We start from the raw sequence: 14,574 nt of genomic DNA, 5'->3' as shown, positions 1-14,574 counted from the left end.
CGGAGGAGAGGCATCAGGGAAATAGAATTGGGGGGGAATGATGGGGATTAGAGAAACAGGAAGTTAGAGTTTTAGGATCCAGCTATGCTTTTCTTCATTCCCTACTCACTAACCATCTTCCCCCAGCTTCACCAGTAGTGATCTCTGCCTGGAGCAGAAAACATGGCGGAGGTGTGTTTAACCCTTTTATCTCCAGAACATCTACCCTGGGGTCCTGCTTTCTTGAGTGATGACTATCTCCCTTGGCCTACTCTTTCAGTGAGATCCTCACCTCTTCCTCCCCAGCCTCACCACTTGCCCCTGAGCACTTACCACTCTCCCTTCCCAGTTTTGGAACCATAAACAAGTCAATTCTACCATTTTTCCTGGAAGAGATATGTCAATATCTCCTATGGCTCCACTAACCACCGCTATAACTTTTCTGGATCAAAGCATCCCTGACTAGCCACTTTTCCAATATTTATTGGAATTATGACTTTTATATAATTATATCTATATAATAATATATTATGTATAATATATAATACAATTATTACTTCCTATTAGAATGTAAGCACAGGGAGGGCAGAAATGGTCTATACTTTTATATCCCCAGTACCTAACATAGTGCTAGGCAACAGTAAGTAGTTTATGCATTCTTTTTCATTCATTCATTCATTTATTCATTCCTTGTAAGAACAGGGAAGAAGGAATACCAAGTAAGCCAAATAGAACAGAAAACCTAGAATGGAAGATCTAGAAGGGACCATTGATATAATTTAGTCCAATTCCCTCATTTTACACATGAGGAAACTAAAGTCTATAAAGGGTTTCTTGTTTCTTTGTCTCTTAGTTACTCTCAACTTTTTTCTCATTTCACCTTCTTTGTGATCCCCTGTTTCCCACATTTGTTTTCCAGGTCCCACCGTCTCCTAAGTGGTTCCTACAGTCCTCATGGTTGCCTACTCATGTTTATCAGTCTCTCCTATCCTCTTATCAACCCCTCCCTTCCTTAACTCCATGGTTCACAATAACTAACATATTCTGGAACATTCCACAGATAAAGTAAGTGACTAGAAGACAGAAATCAGTACCAATATTCTAATTAGAATGTCATTGTGATGGAGCCTTCAGAGATCCTCTCTTTCCATTGATTCTGCTGATGGCCATTGGGGAACACCAAAGATATGGCAACCAGGAGAATACTAGAGATAGAAGAAGACATTTGTTGAACCTCCCTTCCAGGGATCCTTTGCAGTAATGATTGTAAATGGTTGAAATGCACTATTATTTCAGTCACATTATATACAAAATAAAATTGTGGACTAGATTGGGGAAATGATTTTGAATTAATTTTCTCATATAAACATCTAACTGGTCATTGAACTTATGGGATGCAACTTGTTTATAGATTGAGACCCACCTATTTTTGTGGGTTGGTTTTTCCCCCTACTTTATCACTATCTGTGTAGAGTTCTTTGCTTATATAAGAGATTTTTTATCCTTTTTTATCATCTCACTTTTATGATCTGTTGAAATCCTGGAACACCAGGAAGTTAGGTGTAGGCATATTTTAAGAATATGAAATTTGCCATATTATGTCATACCTTTGACCTATCCAGCCCAGAACTGTCTGGCATATTTTCAAGGGACCTGTTATAGAAAAATGTTGTTATTCAACCTGACAAATGTCACAAAACATCCTACTTTCCTCAATAATTCATTATCAATGTCTAAGTGATCTTTATTGCTCCTTAAATCTCTGACAATTCTATGATCCTAACTTAATGGAAACTTTTTAGAAATATGTGTTTTTTCAGTCTGTATTGCCTGTAGTGATATTGAGTTCAGTGATCTTACTACCAGCTGTGTCAAATAATATTGCCTTTTTGTCCTAGATTTACTTTTTTCTTACATCAAAGCATATTCCTGAAATCTAGAATTTATAGATTTGGTGAGGGGGGGAAGACTGGAATAAAAAACTTTTATTGAGTTTCTAGTAATTTCCCAACAATATCTAGAATGTTCTTAGCCTTAAAGGTTGCCAAAACCACTGGGCTAAGGTCTTCAGGGAACACTCTTCAATCAGTCATCCAAAAGGTACAAAGGGACATCCATGATTCTCTTCCAGAGTGGTATCAGATTTCACTTAAAGTTAATTATCTTGTTTGTATAATTTGGTTTATTTTTCTCCAAATGCATTTCCTAATCCTGTCATTTATCTGCTCCCTTTTTACCCATTTATATAACTTTGTGATCTTTACAGCAGTTTGTCCCTGTTGGGAGAAGGGGGGAGCTAACTGCCTGGAGAAACTATAAACCTAGAGATTTACCATTTATCCCTTTTTAAAATCAAATATGAAAATATTAAGAAAAACTCTAATGCTAAGCTGTCAGAAATTCTTGGGACTTCTCCATTCTAAATAATGCCTTATTTCAACTTTTTGTTTCCTGTGGCTCTGAGAAAAGATAGTATATTATATAGGTGAGAATGCTGAAGAAAATAGACAATGAGTAAGGGGGTGCTCAATAGGAATATTCCAGAATATCATGAAGAGAAGAGGTATTGACTTGGATATCATGGAAGGATCAAGAAAGGGAGGGGAGGGCAGAGGGAGGAAAGGAGAGACAGAAACAGAGACAGAGAGACACAGAGACAGACAGGAAAAGAGAAACAGAGACAAGAGACAGAGAGGGAGCATAGGCAGAGGTGTGCTGAAGTCAGGTCTAATCAACTAGGAGAGCCTATTGTTAAATCAGTGTGAGCACAGAATTTGGCAACACTACAAATTGGGGCTCAATTTATCATTTTGTTTATTGTCTAGAATTAAGAAATTTATAAAGAATGTGTCTGTAATTAGATTAAATTTAAAAGTGTGGATAAAGCAGGACAAAGTATGTCCTATTTTTCATAGAACCCTTTGTTAAATATTTATCAGCATACCCCTGTGGAAAGGTCTCCAGAGTATTGAGATAGAAGACTATTTCACATGCATTGAAATCAGTCTCATCACGTTGGTTCTGTTGACATAAACATGGCAGTAGCTTATTCTTTTCCTTCACTATTGGTCTATGGTGTAAATGCTATTTTTCCTCAGTGGGAAAAAAAAAAAACATCATTTTATACATGAGATCGGTTCCTGAAAAATTATGTATAAATCAAACTTGCAAATTAATTCATATTCAGAATGCACTAAGTAACTAGTTATTTCGAGGGAAGTTTGTGGTGAGTCACTTGGGCAAGTAAAGGGCTGTTTTATTTGTAAAGTAGATAATCAATTCTAATTTGTCTGTTTAGGAAGTTTCTGTTTTGTATGAGATTTTTTAAAGGCAAGAGACACCTGAACTTGATCATATTCCATAAACTAAAAGTTCCTGCACCTTCTAAAGTGGCCTAATTGACAGCCAAGGAATAGCTTAGGCTCCAGAAGGATATTTTTTTGAGGCAACACAATGACATTAAGGCCCAAGGCTCTCCCTTTTGTATCTCAACCAAGCACCAAGTAAATTGCCACCCTATAACTGGGGTTATATATTTCTATATTCATACTTTCCAACCATTTCAAAGAATGAAGAGACAAAGTTTCATGCAGTGAAGGGAATCAGAATCTATTTTTTAACCTTAAAGTTATAAACATTTGTATCAAAATATTTACAATTACTGTATATGAAATATCCTTATTCCATGAAAAAAAGCCAAGTACAGTACTGGGACATGCCTACCGATGTAATACGAATTACACAAGAAGGAAATGTCACACAAAAAGAAGAGGGGAACATGATGTTCACTCCAAGTCATATTTTGACTTCTGTAAGTGACGCAAACATCTCCTTGGTTAACTCATGGCATAAGTGTTTTGAAAGTTATAAAAGCCGTTACTACTTGCCTAAACTTTTCTTGTCTGTTAAAACATTTATCAGCCCGCAATTTTCCAAGCCAACCTGGCCACCACCCTCAGGTAATCTGGTGCCCTGCCCCCAGCATATACATGGAACTAGAATATAAACCAGTACTGCTTAGTAATACTACTTTTACATAAATATCAGCAATCATGGCAGAACAACCCCACAAAATTCAAAAAAAAAAAAAAGTACAGGAGATATTGGGAGAGTAGAGGTTAAGTTAGAAGGAAAATATGTCTGAAATTCCTCCCCAAGACTATTCCCTTCACACGGAGAGGGGAAACATCAGAAAAAGAAACCCCAAGTCTGAGATGGCTTTAAATAGCTGCTCTGGCTGTCCCTTTAAGAGCCGTACTTTCCTATCTGCCTACCAAGGGGAGGAAAGCAGTGGCTAGTTGACCAGTAGGAACAGAATAATTTGATCCTATATATTAATGGCCTTATGGCAGCAGAGCAGTTCAGTTATGATCTGATCAGGTACCATAAGAGTCACTTTATAAAAAGAACTTAACTACCTATTAACTAAAGTTTTACTTGTCTTGGGGGAGTGTTCTGCTTTCTGGTAGGAAGCAAGGAAGCAAGCAATCTGTTCTCATAACTGAGCTATGACATAATAATACTTTACAGTTAGGTAGCACCTTTCACCCAAGTTCCTTTCTGTTGCTTTAATTTAACTTGAATTGAATTAGCTTTCTTAATAATTAAGCCTCGATACCCTGTAAGGTAGAGGTTCTTAACCTCCCAAGAGGTATTTGGATTGTTTTTAGGGAATCTATGAACTTGGATGGGGGGGAGGGGGAATACATTTTTATATTCACTAATCTCTTATTGAAATTTAGCTTTTCCATCAATTATGAAACAAGCATTATTCTGAACAGGGGTCCCTGGGCTTCACCAGACTGTCAAAAGTATACATGACACAAAAAAGGATTAAAGCCCTACTCTAAAGTGGATGGAATGGTTATTGACCATCTGACAAACCTAAGTTCTTTGTGCCCCAGTTTCCTATAGAATAAGGCCAGACTAGATGACGTACAAAGCCAGGAAGAGATCTAAGATCCTGGGTCCCCAAATAAGGAAAGCTGAGCCTCAGAGAAATGAAGTGACATACCCCAATACCATTTTTTGAGAGGGGAAGACAAGGCAATTGGGGTTGTGACTTGCCCAAGGTCACACAGCTTTTTAAATGTCAAGTGTCTGGGGCTGGATTTGAACTCAGGTCCTCCTGACTTCAGGGCCAATGCTGTATTCACTGTGCCACCTAGCTGCCCCAATATCCCAATATCTTACAAGGAATCCAGGCTAGAACAGAGTAATAAAACCCCAGCTAGCATAACCTTGTCTAGATAATTAGGCTACACTTCCTCTGTTGTTCCTAATTTGGGGATTATAAACAGGTGTTTACTGCCTTTCCATCACAAGAGTAGGAAAAAATATCTGGTCATATATAGGCAACTAAAAAATTGAGTTCAGCATCAAAAAGTACGGTTCGGGTGACTTGGTGCTCTTTATAAAACAATCCCTTGGTCCCATAGCTTGCATGTTATATTCACTGTAGACTTTGTAGTTAATTAATGGCTTTACAAAAACTCCTAGCCTCAGAGCTTAGGCAAGGGGCCCAGCAAACTTGAGTGGTGAGAGGCCTTGGTGTGGGGTGAATGTGCGTTTTGATCGGCTGCTCTGGGGGGAGGGGATGGATCATTGGAAGACCTTTGAGGTCCCTCTTGAGTATGAAATCCCCTATTCTCTATAACCTCCTAACCAATCACACTGCTTGCTTTGTCCTCTCCCTGCAATCTCTGCCTCAGTCAGCAAGCATCTCTGAACATTTCCAATGTGTCAGGTGCTAACACACTGTCTCTGATTCCTCAGGCTAATCATAACAGAGATTATCAGGTGGTTGCCAGCAGCTTGGTTTAGGGCCACTTTGTAACAGAGGGTTCAATGTTTTTCTCTGAGTAGGAAGGGAGGGGTTGCTTCCAGATTTAACACATTCAGCACAAAAATAACACCTCGATGATTGCCAGGAACTTGTACCGCTACTTTAACTCAGTGAGAAAGGTCTGAGGGCTTTCTTGATTCCTCAGGCGTGAGAACTTCACTGCTTCTCCATCATGCTAGGAAGTCAATGGCATGATGTCTGGCAAGTCCAACAGAGTTTAGAACAGCAGAACAACCCTGGTGGTTTGTGGGAAGCTCTCTGGCCTGTGGTCTCCAGGGAAGATCAGAGCAGCTTCTCCTCACAGCCTGCTTTCTCTTGAGGGTAGGGTGTACGGTGGTAGTGATTGGTCTCAGCGATGAGTCTAGTTCTTCCCCCTCCCATACCCACCCCATCCTCCCACCCCACCCTTTATATGGTTCTTCTAGCAGAGCAGCTCCCACTTCCCTCCCAGTTTCAACAGCTTTCCCCTCCCAGCCCCTCCCCCAAACCCCAGAGACAAATTCCAGCAGCCTTATTTCTTTCTAAGGACGAGATAGAGGACACCAATAATGAAGCTAAAGCAGAAACAGATCCAAGCCAGGATAAAGGAATATCCGTGATGATCAAAATCTGGAAAAGTGCTCTGGGAAGCATATTTATCGGTGTAGATGGAAACTCCAATCAGAATGCATAGCCCTGTAGGGGAGAGAGGGAGAAAGGAGAAGGAGAGGAAGGGGGAGAGAAAGTGAGAGACCGATATTAAAGTCAGAAACACAAGCCTTACTTTTAAGTTTTTGTCTTATCATCAAAGGAATTTTTACAATATTAAATTCACACTCTCTTCATTATTATGCATAATAAATCATTTAAAACTGAAATTTAGGTCACCAACTCAGACCCCAAGTAGGACTGCTATAGAGCTCCGCAAAGAAACTGCTGAATTGTCGAGGTAGGACAATAAGCATAAATTGTCAGAAGTCTAAAGCAACGCAAAGAACACCATTCCCACCCTGGCTCAGAGTGTTATCTACATCCACAGCAAGTCAGGGCAGGATCTAATTGCACAGGAATGTGCAGCAACAGCTATTCATTCTTCAGGCCTAACTGGATGAATTGGGTAATATTGATAGAATGATAATGGTGGTGGTGGTGATGATGACGATGATGTTATCTGCTTTATGTTGTGGCTACAACTTTCCCCTTTTTGTAACCCATGAGGGCACTACTCACTAATTAAGCAAGGCAATGGGTTGCTTTTTCAGAGGTATTTCAGTTGCAATGTGTAACAACTGCTTAGTAGCAGCTACTTATGAAGGACCGAGGTGGTTGGCTTTTAGTTTAATTAAAGGTTCTCAAAAAGAGAAAATCAGAAAGAGCCTTTTCATGTAGCTGAAATCTCCCACAAAATTACTTATGCTTTCTTTACTGTAAACATTTGTATTTTAAGGTAAAGAGGCTGACTCTAGTATACTTACAGCAAACCAGCATGATGGCACCAGAGAGGAAGAACCGGTTTCCTTTCTCCATGGTGAAGAGTTGGAGTATGAAAACAATAAGAGAAATGACAGAGAAGATGATGGCCAGAATCATGAAGGCTTGCACGGATTTGAGGGCATCTGTCCAAATATTTGTAAACAGAGAGAAAAAATTAAACTTAGCCCCTCCAAAAAAAGTCGAAGTCTTTTTCAAGTTCCAAAAACGACCAACCATACCTTCTCCCGCATATGATAGTGCTTGATTACATGTCCCATCTGTACATCGGTTCCAAAGACCAGCTGAGACAGTCCCATTCTTTGAAACAACCCAGACCTAAAACCAAAGAAAAAAGTTAATAAAATCTGTTTTCAAGCATATACTTCTAGTACCAAAATGTTGTCAATGTATGAATGTCTGCTGACATACTTAAGCTGGCCTGCTTGCCCTCAGTATTTCATTTCTGACCTCTGTGTCTCTATATTGAATTTCTAGAGTAAACCAGTTCCAGTTGGTTTCCCAATGGGGCAGAGGTTGTCATTTGTCCTTCATTTTAAGTGAGGGAGGCTGTGCAAAGTCACCAGCCTCACTCTCACCTTTGGAGCCATCTGAGTCCAGTGGCAGGACACACATCAGGATGACTAGAAATGGCCCCAGATGCAGTGGAAGAACTTGACCTTTTTAAGCTAAAGTCTTAAACAGGTCTCTGAGTAAGACAATATATCTCTCTTCCTTCTTTCCTTCTTTCCTTCCTTCCTCCCTTTCTTCCTTCCTATCTTCTTTCTTTCCCACCTTCCTTCCCTCCCTCCCTCCTTCCCCTTCCCAAACTTCAAAAGATATCTTGGGGTTTAGAGGCTAGATTTCTCCCTTAAGGACCACACCTTAAACCCAAATCTCTTGTCTCTAACCTATTGGCCAGCAGTAGGTCCTAGTTGACGTCAAGGCACTCTTGGTCATAGTTTGGGCCCCATTGACTCAAAATGAATAAATAGAATTTGTTTCTCTTTTGGCCAGAAACCCTGAGGGTCTTCCCCTCCCAGACTGATTGTTTTTATTTTTTCACAACAGTTAAAGAGGCCATTCTTTGCCTCATTTTACCTAGCCTTAATCACTAAGTGGGCACTGCCTCAGTCAAACTGACTTGTTAAAAGACCTTAGCTTAAAAAGGCTAAAGTCTTTCAGCATCTAGGGCCATCTCCAGTCATCCTAATGAGTATCTTGTCACTGAACCCACATAGCTCCAGAGGAGAGAGTGAGGCTGGTGACTTTGCACAGCCTTTCCTCATTTAAATCCAATTCACTTGCATGTTACAGCATCACCTCTCTTTTGTCAGAGTCCTTGTAGAGAATGAAGGACAAACATAACCGGGGTAAACCTGAAATTAACTTCTTACTTCTGGCCCTTGGAACCCTTAGCTTCATTCAAGCCTTATCATCTTGTGCATCACCTGCTATAAAAAGCCCTTCCTATCACTGGGCTCAGTTTTTGGTGACTTTTCCCTTCTCAAATTAAATTGGATTGATTTTTCTGTGTTAATATTGTATCCTCCAGGCAGAAAATATGCCTCTTGAAGGTAGAGACCCAGTTTTTTTGTTGGTTGGTTGGTCTTTGAGATCTCAGCAACTAGGACAATAACTTGCATGCAGTAGGAACTTAATCGAGGTTTATTAAACTCAATGAATGACCTTAGTCTCTCTGAGCCTGCATATTTATTCCTAAGGGACTTGCCGCTAGAAGACCGGAGAGTGCACTGCAAAGGAGGATCATAAAGACTGAGCTTGTCTATTCCTGAAACAAGCAGAAAGGGCCCTGAATGTAATGTTATGGAACCATAATGGTCTGGGGAAGGGGAAAGCTCGACTGAAATTATATCAATCAAAACCTCAAAGCCATCTCTGATTCTTCTCTTTCACTTTCACTTCCTGCCACTATCAGCTGCCACATGCTATCAATTCCATCCCCCTACTGTATTGAGAACGTAAAGGCCATCCTTCTATGAACTCTAGTCTATAATTCAAAATTCCTCTACCCTACTTTCCTCTTTCCTCCTTTGTCCTAGTCTTTGATAAAGATGTGGCCCTTTTGGCCGAAACCAAACTCTGTACTTGTACCTTTTATTTCATCTGTTTTCTCTGGGAGATTTTCTTTTTGGTAATCTCTCTTCATTTCACTTTTAGTCTCTCCCTATCTAATAGTTCCTTTTCTGCTCCCTACAAATATGCCCATATCCACCAATCTTTAAAAAAAAAAAATTCACTTGTCCCCGTCATTCCCTCAAACCATCATTCCATACTTTTCCTGCCTTTCAAAGCCAAATTCTTAGAAAAGAAAAGAATAGAAATCTTCTGTACTCTTTGTCCCCTTTCCTCAATCCCTTGCAATATGGATTCTGTCTGGATCAGTCAACTGAAACTTGTCTGCAGAATTACCAATGAATGATTTCTAACTTGCTAGATCTGATTGCCTTTTCCTCAGATCACATCCTTCTATACCACTTCATAGCTTTTGACACTGCTGATCACCCTATTTTCTTGGATGCTCTCTCTTCCTTTGACTATTTCCCAGGTCTCCTATTTCCTATCTGATTATGACTTCTCAGTATAGAGAAGATTCTCCCATCTACCCAAGACTCCATGTTGGACATTCTTCTCTTCTTTTTCTATATCCTCCTTCGTGAGTCATCAGCTCTCACATATTCAATTATAATCTCTATGCAGATGCCTCACAAATCTGTTTAGTCAATCTTTGCACTGGCTGTCTGTCATATCTGGAATGTATTTCCTACTCATCCCTGCCTCACCTTTAAGGCTCAGTTTAGATGCCAACTCATACAGGAAACTTTTCCCTAGTTGCCCAATTGCTAGTACTCTCCCTTTCCTTTAATTACATTGTTATCTATTTAGATGTTGCATTCCAAACAGAATGTAATGTCCTTGAGGTCAGGAACTGTTTTTCATTTCTGTTATTGTATCTAGCACAATGTCTTGCATATGGGAGTCACTTAATAGATGTTCCAAAATTTCACTGGTCTGTCATTTTGTTGGTGTGTGAGTGTTCACTCCACCAAGACAGATTTTAACCCAGTTATAACTTAGTTTTTACAAGTTTCTGTGCTTTTGAATCCACCGCCTTGTGGCCAACCTAATGAGGAATCCCTCTGAATGTAAGTGGCCTGGCTTTGGGCAACAGCCAATCCCTGACTTGTACTCAAAAGGTTTCCAGCTTGGTAGAACTGTTCCGCCAGAGGTTACAGTCCACTGGCACAACTTTCCAGAACCCAGGACCTCTTCCATACCAAAATAAAGCAGCAGAAGAGGATTTCAGGGGGAAAAAAGATTGAACTTTTGAACTGAATTATAGATAACTGGGCAGATGCTAATTGGAATAGAACCACAGGGAACCATCAGGGAAGAGTTGGTATTTTTTTAATCAAGTTTTAAAAAATAAACATTTTCTGACTTCAAGGTAGTAACTGATGCATTTCAAGATTAAATATATGCTCCCATTACACATGAAACGAATGACAAAGCCAGAGCTGAAGCCTACAGCTCTGTAAATGTTTGCCTGCTGCTTATCCTAACTCTCTACTACCTTTCTGCTGGAAAAAAAAAGAGATATCTTTTTTAAAAAATTATTTTCTTGGGAAAGACTCTGGAACTCAAAGTTTGGAAAAACAAATGTTAGTGCATATTACATGCAACTGGGAAATAAGATACACAGGCACTGGGGTAGGGAAATCCATCTTGCCCTACTAGAAAGTTAGGGGGAGGATGAGGGAGGACATAAGAAAGAACAGATTTGGGGAAGAGGTATTCAGTAGGCTCTCTATTTTGGGGTAGGGAGAAGGGGAGTGGCAGGGAGAAAAATTTGTAACTCAAAATCTTATGGAAATGAATGTTGAAAAATAAAAATAAATAAAAAATTGGAAAAAAATTATTTTTTTCTTGGGGTAGCTAGGTGGAGCCCTGCTCCTGGAATCAGGAGGATCTGAGTTAAAAATCTGGCTTCAGATACTTATTAGCTGTGTGACCCTGGGCAAGTCACTTAATTCTGATTGCCCCCCCCCCCAAAAAAAAGACTTTTCTTGTAAATTTAAAAATTATCAGCAAAGATAACATTTCAATATGCAAAGAAGAATAAGATAGAGGTTTATATTAAGGATCTATGAACTTCTATCGTATGCCACAAGTTTTTTAGAGATACACACATACATGATACATAACAAAACTGCTCTCCATAAATCTTTTGTTTTTTTAGGGTCTCCTTTACAAATAAAATGAGAAGACAAATCTATTTAGAGGAGAAAAGCACAAAGTACATACAGCTTGAGTTAATTTGTTGTGCTAGCTATTTTTCACCTTGGAAAACATAGGAGTATAAGTTTTGGTCCTGTAGGGGACAAGAGAAATTAGAAGCCAATCTTACATTTGTATTTCATAGGCTAATAGAGTTGTACATTCAGAACTGGAAGGGATATCAAAGATCATTTATTCCAACCCCTTCATTTGATAGTTGAGGAAACTGGTTCCAGAGGTGTCCAATGACTTCAAATCCAACACTCTTTACCCTGCCTACTCACAGAGAGCAACAAACCTTTCTCATTTTCTCATTAAAATCCATTTACATTTATAATATTGCAGAAGTCTGAGCCGGATCATGTAGCTGCATTCTCCAGAGATACTCTATATGTAACATTTGAGTCATTTGGTTCCTATGTCCAAAGTTTTAACAACAAGAATGACGATCAATGATGACAATCAGGGCAACAAGAACAGCAGCCACAACAATGATGTGTGATAAACAAGTGGAACATTTAAAATGGCCACCAGAGGTCAGGGTATTCCAAGAGGCAGGGACGATTTCCCAATCTTTATAAATCTATGTAAAAGGCAAATAGTGTCCCAGGGATGTTTTTTCCAGGAAATGTAAGACAAATATTTTCATATTCTTTTGCATTGGTGAATATGTTGACACACAACTGCCAGTTTAATCTTCCCAAACACTAGTTTCATCATTACTCTCCTGCTCAAAAAGTTTTAGTGGCATGAAATCTCAAAATAAGTAGACTGTATTCAGGTGACAGTGAGTAGACTAGTTTGAGTGTACTGTCCACAAAATCAAATCAAAGAATCTCAAAACTGAAAGGTGGTCCAGAGATCATGACAATATGGCAACAACCAGTTTAAGTACTTCAGGGAGGGCTGCCCCCATCACCTCACAAGGTAGCCCATTTGAACAACTCTGATTGTTAGGAAGTCCTTTCACTCAAACTTCAATGTGAGTCTTTGCCACTTGTACCAATTGCTTTAAATCCTGCTCACTGGGACCAAACAGGCCAAGTCTAACCTTTCTTCAATGCAACAGCCTTTCAAATGTTTGAATGCTATTTTCTTGCCCCACAAAAATCTTCCTTTTCCATTGTGTGTGTGTGTGTGGGGGGGGTGTGGGTGTGTGTGTGAGGTTATCTTTTTCTCCATTTTTTCTCCAATGTCCTTCCTATACTGTTATACCCAAAACTAAACACAACATGCTACTACTTGCTTTTCTCATTCTGGACCCTACACCTACCTCTCTTAATGTAAGCAAAGATAGCATTACCTTTTTGGTTTTTTTTGGCTGTCATGCATAGTCACACTACTGCTGCATCCTAAACTTGCAATCCATTAAAATTCCCAATTTTTCTTTTTACCTAAACCTTGTCTAGTCATATATCCACCATCATGTTCTTATGAAATTCATTTTTCAGCTCAGGTATCAAACTTTACCCTTCACCCTATTCAATTCTGCTCATATTTCCAGCTTTCAAAAAACTTTTTTTGGATATTGACTCTCATAAAACATCATAGCTGTCCTGCCTGAAAATTTGACAAGCATGCAAATGCTTCCTATGCTACACAGGACCAAGGAAAGATTCGTGGAATTCATGGAAACTTCCATTGGAGAGCATCTTCCAAGCTATTGATTAATGTCTAATTTAGGGGTCTTATGAGTCAAGCCTCTTTGAATCCATGTATTATATCCTCACATATGTCACATCTCTACTTTTACAGAAAGATTGTATGAAAGACATTGTCAGCTACTTCACTGAAATCTGGATAGGCTGATCCGATACTATTTCCCTGATCTACAAATCTAGTTGCCCTGTCAAAAAAGAAAACAAGGTTAATCTGGCATGAACTGTTCTTGTTGATGCCACTGTGGCTCTTAAAGATGATCATAGTTTTTATTTTCCTTTCTAAATATTCATAAACTATCCCTTAATAGTGCTGTTGGTTTTTACCAAGAATCAAAGTCAAGTTTGTTGGCCTATAATTTTCAGAACCAAACTTCTTAGCATCATATTCAGGCTCCTTCATTATCTAGCCTTAACCCATTTTTTTAAGTCTTATCTCTTCCAGTCTTGTTTAATCATAAGAGCCCTTCAGTCTACTCACCGGTAATATAGCATGCTTATGTTAAACTTTGCACATCTTCTCTTGGGTTTGCCCCACCCTCTCTTCTCTGCCTTTCAAAATCCTACACATACTTCAAGAGCCAGTTCTATTGCTGTGAAAACCCACCTCTCCCGTGAAACGTTTTCATATACTATGGCAACTTTGGATGGAGGGAGCTTTGAGTGTTCCTCAGGTTACACCATGGAAGAAGCTGTCTACTATATCCCACTAGGGCTGGCTCTGAAGGATGATTATGGAACCCAACACAATGCCTCTTTAGTTGCTTCTTCTTCACTAACACGAATCTGAGTTCTAACCAGAAGGAGAAGAATATTCCTGGTGTAAAAAGCATGTGTGGGACTTTAAGCCAATCATTTCATCTCTATGGGCCTCAGTTTTTTTCATTTTAAAATTGGAGGGAGTAGTGGGGAGCAGAAGAGTGTTCCATTGCATTGCCTTTACCAGGATGCTCTGCATAGGCTTCCAGTTCTAAATCTATGGTTTTATGATCTTTTCTCCTTTTTCCCAATTAAGTAGCATAGATGGGAGTGTACAGTATTTGTTGGGTAGAAAGTAGTAGACTGCTCATTTCAAAAGGTATATCATATGAATTTTACAGCTGTCTCCAAATTGATTAATGGGAAAAATGTCCATACAGGTGTTCCATTTAGATGCATTCCAATTAACAAAGTGAGAACACATACTTTTACAAAATCATGAAATTCTCAAAAACATTTCTTAAAAGCAGAAACTCTTTGTCCAGGTTTATATACTTTTGGAAAATCAGTAAGAATTAAGCAAAATCTGCCCTGGAGTCAGGAGGACCTGGGTTTGGATATGGCCTCAGATACTTAACACAAAAA

General features: G+C 39.2%; 1 protein-coding gene across 2 annotated transcripts in view; it reads right to left on the bottom strand.

The window, feature by feature from the left end:
• Window positions 1-3,562: 3,562 nt before the first annotated feature.
• EMP1 (epithelial membrane protein 1) overlaps window positions 3,563-14,574 on the bottom strand; it is a 278,012-nt gene continuing 267,000 nt past the window's right edge. For both annotated transcript variants that reach the window (XM_069101528.1, XM_069101529.1), the window contains exons 4-6: window positions 7,516-7,612; window positions 7,279-7,419; window positions 3,563-6,499 (exon numbers count right to left, since the gene is read on the bottom strand). In XM_069101528.1, coding sequence (XP_068957629.1) covers window positions 6,336-6,499; window positions 7,279-7,419; window positions 7,516-7,612 — 402 coding nt within the window. In that variant the 3' untranslated portion in view covers window positions 3,563-6,335. The remainder of the gene's footprint in view (window positions 6,500-7,278; window positions 7,420-7,515; window positions 7,613-14,574) is intronic.

This window comes from Petaurus breviceps, unplaced genomic scaffold (assembly GCF_028583685.1).
Source record: "Petaurus breviceps papuanus isolate PSGF00001 unplaced genomic scaffold, PetGlider_PUasm1.0 470, whole genome shotgun sequence".
NCBI classification, from domain to species: domain Eukaryota; kingdom Metazoa; phylum Chordata; class Mammalia; order Diprotodontia; family Petauridae; genus Petaurus; species Petaurus breviceps.
This window is presented reverse-complemented; position numbering and strand designations above follow the sequence as displayed.